At 46.1% G+C, this 6,322-nt stretch overlaps 1 protein-coding gene across 1 annotated transcript in view; it reads left to right on the top strand.

The window, feature by feature from the left end:
* LOC114028490 (rho guanine nucleotide exchange factor 10-like protein) overlaps nucleotides 1-6,322 on the top strand; it is a 98,723-nt gene that overhangs the window by 89,667 nt on the left and 2,734 nt on the right. The window contains exons 5-6 of the mRNA XM_027842748.1: nucleotides 2,946-3,028; nucleotides 4,242-4,325. Of these exons, the coding sequence (XP_027698549.1) occupies nucleotides 2,946-3,028; nucleotides 4,242-4,325 (167 nt within the window). The remainder of the gene's footprint in view (nucleotides 1-2,945; nucleotides 3,029-4,241; nucleotides 4,326-6,322) is intronic.

Raw genomic sequence — 6,322 nt, 5'->3', positions numbered from 1 at the left:
GCTTGGTGTGGCCGCATGCCTGTGGGCAAGTCAAGGACAGAGGATTGCCAGAGGTCACCTTATTTCACTGAAAGAAGAAGCAGGCCCAGAGAGAGGAAGTGACCGAAAGTCATTTAACCCCTCTGAGCCTCAGTTTTTTAATCTGTAAAATGAACGTACTTCAGGGGATTCTTATGAACAAAGTACTTTACAAACTATGAAGCATTATAGAAATAGGAGTTATTACTATTATTATTTTTGTTACAAAATGGGGACAATAATATTTGTTTAAACTGCCTCATTGGGTTCTTTTTAGAAAGGCATGTTGTGGTCTAGGGATGCTGGGAATCCTGAAATTCAAGTGCAAATGACATGAGTCATGCCTGGAAAGAATTCGACTCAAGCCTTCTTTCAGTAAGAGACAAGGTTTATTAAAACACCGTTGGAGTAGGTGAGATTCCTAGTGAGTTTGTGCTATTGGCCAGATTTTAAGAATCTGAGCAATTTAATGGAGGCAAGATGGATCTTGTATACAGAAAGACTGTGGGAAGATCTCGATGTGATCTGGGAGTGGCCAAGTAGTCTGGAGTGACTGGGAGGTAGTGGTAGTCTAGGGTGGGGCCAGGTGCAGACAGTGAGGGCCACAACAAAAGGGTAGTTGGAAGGATTAAGTGGAAAGGGCTGGGTGCCCCAGATGAATGCCAGGGACTTGGACCACGTGGGAAAGTCCGGGGCCTTTTAGGGGTCCATCATTAGTGCTCCATCAGGGGGATTGGTAAATCTTCTAAGTGCTGTAAAAATGTGATTTATTATTCTTAGATTATTTGAGATGACATGCGAGTGAATATGATGGGATTTGTGATTTTTGTTAGGGGGGAAGCTCAGCTTCTGGGCCTGTGGGAAGTCTTTCAGAAAGCCAATCAATTGCACCCAGAACTCTGTATGCTTTAGAAGACAGGTTCTTGAGATTTTCCACAGGCTCTGAGGGCTGTCATTTGGCCAAGGTCATACAGCCCGGAGGAGAGAGGAAGGATTGCAACCTAGATTTCCTGACTCCTAGCTCTTCCCTCAATGAATTAGGTCTTCTTACTTTATAGACTATTTATTATTTTATTTGATCATGTGCTAAGCTCTCCTGACTGATGGGTGAGTGAGAGAAAGCTTGCCTGCCTCGGGACATCCCACCCACCCAAGACTGTGCTTCTGTGTCTCTCTTACCCAAGACCACGCTTTGTCGCCCATCCAGCCAGCATGGGCATATCCAGCCTCCCACGGTTTTCCTACCACCCTTGACCTCTGCTTTCCATCATTTGATCTTGCTCAGGGAACAGTAATTGATCTGTCGAACCATCATTCAACTATCATTTATTATTATGTCATTTATTATAGGATCTACTCTGTGCTAGGCAGGGCAACTAGGTGACACAGTGAATAGAGCACCAGGCTTGGAGTCAGGAAGACCTGAGTTCAAATCCAACCTCAGACACTTACTAGCCATGTAACTTTGGGCAAAGTCACTTTACCTTGTTTGCCTCAGTTTCTTCATCTGTAAAAAAGAAGGAAATGGCAAACCACTCCAGTATCTTTGCCAAGAAAGCCCCAAATGGGGTCACAGAGAATTGGACACAATCAAAAAATAACTAAACAATATGCTAGGCACTGAGGATGCAAAAAGCAAAAAAATGACAGTCCCTACCCTCAAGGATCTTACATACTATCATGTACATATATCAGTCTATGTAAAATATATGCAAAATAAATAGAAGGGAATTTTTTTTTTTTTTTGAGGAGAGGCTTCTAATCTCTGGGGTTGGGGAGAGGAACCAGGAAAAGGCTTCAAGCTCCCATTGCTACTGGGAAAGGGTATGACCGTGCTGCCCAATAATTCCACACCCCATCCCTGCACCTCCTTGGACCCAAACTGTCTTCCTCAGCCCCTCTCCCCTCTATGCACTATCTCCTCCTAAGTGAATACAACGTCTTTGAGGACGGTTTCTCTTTTGTCTCTGAAACCTCACTGCCTAACACATTAGTAGCTAGTAACTGGCTGTTTCAGTTTGCAAAGTGCTTTCCTATGATTATCTCATAATAGTAACAAGTATTGTAATTAATAATGTCATAATTAACATCTCATAATAGCTCAATTACTATCTCATTGGAAGTAGGTACTATTATTATCTGTGTTTATGGAGGAAACTGAGTCAGATAGTGGTAATTTGACCAGGCTGGGGGTGGGAGGGGAGGTCACACAACTACTAAGTATCTGAGGCAGGATTTGAATTGGAGTCTTTCAGACTCCAAGCCTACCTAATAAATACTAGTTCATTCATTTCCTTTATATGCTCCTTGGAGTTAGGAACCACGCCTAACTTTTCCAGTGTATCTCTTCTAGTGAATTATACAAAGGCCTTTTTGATATTTTAGTGAATGTGTGTTCTCACTAAGTGTGGGTGCCCCTCTCTGCTGGTGCAGGCCAATCATCCAATGACCTTTTCTAATTCACAATCCTACATGTTGACACATTGCAAAATGTAGGTGCAAAATAATTATTTGTTGAATGAATAAATGAATGGATGGATGGATGGCGAGTATTGAATTGATCTACATTTACAGCTAGGGAGGATAACAAGGCCTTCTGTGCCTGTTCACTTTGTACTTTCCAAAGCACTTTCCTATGTATTGTTATATGAAACTTACCACTCCATGAGTCAGGCTGGCAGTATTATCCCCATTTTCAAATGAAGAAACTGAGGCCCTAGAAAGTGAAGTTTACTCAAGGTTACTCGATGGCAATGTTGGGCTGGAGCCTGGTCCCCTGATTTCTATCCCTTGTTTGATGGTGGCCTGGTACTGATGGGCGGGTTGACCCCTGCCTATTCTGCCAGGATTGTGCCCTTGAGGTCCTGGTTCCCTGGCTCAGGCTGTTTTCTGCCCCCTCCAGTCTTGTGGCATCTCTCCCCCTGCAGGATCCTGGCTGTGGTGAGCAATGGGGAAGCCGTGGGAGCCGGGATTCGGCGGTCCAGCTGGAAGCGGAAGAGCTCTCGCCGAGGTAGGGCATCCTTGGAATTGGAGGGTGGGGGAGATTCAAATGGATGAGAGGCTTTGTCTTGAAAGAGAATGGGGCTGCCATCTTTTATCTCTGAGCTAGGATTCTAGCTGTGGGGACAGGAATCTGTATGATAAAGAAAGGTGCCTGTAAAAGTTGTCAGAGGGTCATCCCTAATGAGAGAGGAAGGGTCATATCACCATTGGGCCCTAGAACCTTAGGGCCGTATCACCATTGGACTCTAGGGCCTTAGGGCCATAAGAATATTGAGTCTAAAGGCTAAAGGACCATTGGCTGTCATGCCATAGAATTATAGAACTAGAGAACTATAGACTGAGGGGTGATGACATAGGGTGTGGGGGCACAGCTAGTTCCCTACATTTTTCTGAATCTTATCCCTTGGCAGAGACAGAATGGACCATCCCCCCATTGATGGGAGAGCTGGGGATTGGGCACCTCAGGGGGATGATGAATTTAGGGATTTCATCCTGCACCATCTAAGTCTGGTTAAATGACGAGTTGGACTTTGTTGTCCCAGTGTGCTAAGGAAGCTCAACTTACCTTGGAGTTGGGGAGAGAAAAGCCCTCCTCTGCAGTGTTACCCTGGGAGGCGGGGCTGGCTCTGCCTGGGTCTCCTCCTGGAAGCAGCATTAGCCATTCATACTTAAGTGGCACTCATCGCTGGGAAGGATGGCCTGGGGCTGTCTGGGGCCTCTTTGCTGGGCCTCTTGGGAGACCCTCTCTACCAGGGGCTCTGAGGCTCTGTGGGTTGTCTGGCTGGGCTGGTTGTGGCTCATAGATTGCAGGAAGGAAGGTGGGTGGGGCAAGGAGAAGACCTTGGTAGCTGATGCCTGAATGCAGAGGAGATGGTGGAGGAGGGTGGTGAGAGGAGAGTTGATTTAGCTAATAGCCATTAGGGTGAGCCCTCTCTCTCTCAGTCTCTCTCATCCCCTCCTTTCCCCCTCTCTTCTCCTGAAGCCTTCAGGGCTTACTGATGATTCCAACGTCAGGGTATCGGAAGGGAGATTCAGGATGCAGCTGAGGCTTCCAGCCTGGTGCCTGAGCTCCCAGCAAGGTGGGAGCTGGCAGCTGGTACAGCCCTAATGTCAGCCTGAAGGGCCCCTCCCCAGCAGCGAGCCAGAGTCGGTCCCATGTTGACGTTCCTTTCTCCCTCTCTGTCTCTCTCCCCTTCCCTCCCTCTCTCTCCACCCTCCAGTTGACCGTTTCACCTTCCCCATCCTGGAAGAAGATGTGATTTATGATGACGTGCCCTGCGAGAATCTGGACTCTCAAAAGCACGGTATGGTCCACTGCAATTGTTTTGGGAATGCAGCAAAGGGCTGGCTTGGGAGGGCTCCCCTGGTCCTGGATCTTCTCTGCCCACAACCTGAGGCTTCTTCAGTTTGTTTTGAAAAACCACGTCCAGTTCATTCATCCAATCTCAATTCAGAGACTGGTGGAGCTTGAAGGGACCTTCATAATAATGATGATGATGGTGATACCAAGCGTTTAATAAGTGCATGTTGTGTGCCAGGCACTGAGCTTAGGGCTTTACAAATATCTCAGAGCATCACAGTAACCCAAGCAGGCAGGTGCTGTTATTATTTTCATGTTAGAATGTGTTGCATGTTACCTGAGAATAGAGAATGGCAGAACTGGGAAGGATCTTAGAACACAGAATGTCAGAGCTGGGAGGGCCTTAGAACACAGGATGTCAGAGCTGGGAGGGCCCTGAGAGCACAGAATGTCACAGCTGGGAGGGCCCTTAGAACACAGAATGTCAGATTGGGGGGATCTTAGAACCTAGAATGTCAGAACTGGGAGGGTCCTTAGAACATAAAATGTCAGAGCTGGGAGGGTCCTTAGAACACAGACTGTCCAAGCTGGAAGGGCCCTTAGAACACAGACTATCAGAGCTGGGAGGGTCCTTAGAACACTGAATGTCAGGGGTGGGAGGGCCCTTAGAACAAGAAATGTCCGAACTGGAAGGGCCTTAGAATACAGACTGTCAGAGCTGAGAGGGGCTTTATTTATTATTTTTTTGAAAGTTAAAACAAACTTTTAAAAAAGTTTTACATATATTTTATTTTTTCCTCAATTACATGTTAAAACAATTTTTAATCATTTTTTTAAAGTTTTGAATTCCAAATTCTGTCCCTCCCTTGCTCCCCTCTCCCCTTGGCAGGGGCTTTAGAACACAGGATGTCAGAGCTGGGAGGGTCCTTAAAACAAAGAATGTTAGGGTTAAGAGGCAGTGTCAGCTCTAGGAGGAGCTCCAGAATATAGACTGTCATAGACAGGATAAACCTCAGACCATCTGGTCCAACCCTCTCACTTCACAGAGGAGAGAGCTGAGACTGACGTGGGTGAAGTGAGTTACCTAGATTCACAGATAGTCAGTAACAGAGCTGGTATTCCAACCCAGGGCTCCTGACGTCAAGTCCCAGCTGCTGTCAGCATGACGTCCTCTCTATCCCTATGAGGCCTAAAACGTGAAGCTGTAAGTCCTTCAGGACCTAGAACAGGGGTTCCTATCCTGAGGTTCATCAACTTGTTTAAAAAAAATTCGACAACTAAATTTCATTATAATTGATTTCCTTTGTAATCTTGTATGTTTTATTTTCTGCATTTAAGACCATTGCTTTGTGAGGGGTTCTGTAGGCTTCACCAGACTGCTGGAGGAGTCTATGACACCCAACAGGTTAAATGCCCCTCACCTAAGATTTCTTTTTCTGGGGGCAGCTTGGTGGCACAGTGGATAGAGCACCGGCCCTGAAATCAGGAGGACCTGAGTTCAAATCCGGTCTCAGACCAAACACTCAACACTTACTAGCTGTGTGACCCTGGGCAAGTCACTTAACCCCAAGTGCCTTAAAAAAAAAAAAAAGACTTCTTTTTCCCAAGCTGCCCCTGGAATGCAAAGGCCTGCTGGTAGGTCATCAAACTCTTCGTTGATGGTCTTGGAAGCCTAGTCTCTAAGGTGTTCTTTTAAAGGCTATTTGTGGGAAGAATACGTAGAGAGAAATTTGGGAGACCAGGGTTCAGTTTCCAGCACTGAAATTTGCCAGAGACATGAAATTAGGTAACAGTTCATCTCCCATAAGGCAGGAGTGAGGGTACCTGCTCTGAATAGCTCATTTAGTTGTAAGAATATTGCTTCAGGGGCAGCTCAGTGGCACAGTGGATAGAGCTCAGGCCTGAGTTCAAATTCAGCCTCAGACACTTGACACTTATTAGCTGTGTGACCCTGAGCAAGTCACTTAACTCCGATTGCCTCACCAAAAAGAAAAAAAAAAA

The sequence above is a fragment of the Vombatus ursinus genome, unplaced genomic scaffold, assembly GCF_900497805.2.
Source record: "Vombatus ursinus unplaced genomic scaffold, bare-nosed wombat genome assembly UNPS02014884.1, whole genome shotgun sequence".
NCBI lineage: Eukaryota > Metazoa > Chordata > Mammalia > Diprotodontia > Vombatidae > Vombatus > Vombatus ursinus.
The sequence above is the reverse complement of the archived record's forward strand: the minus strand, read 5'-3'. Positions and strand labels throughout refer to the sequence as shown.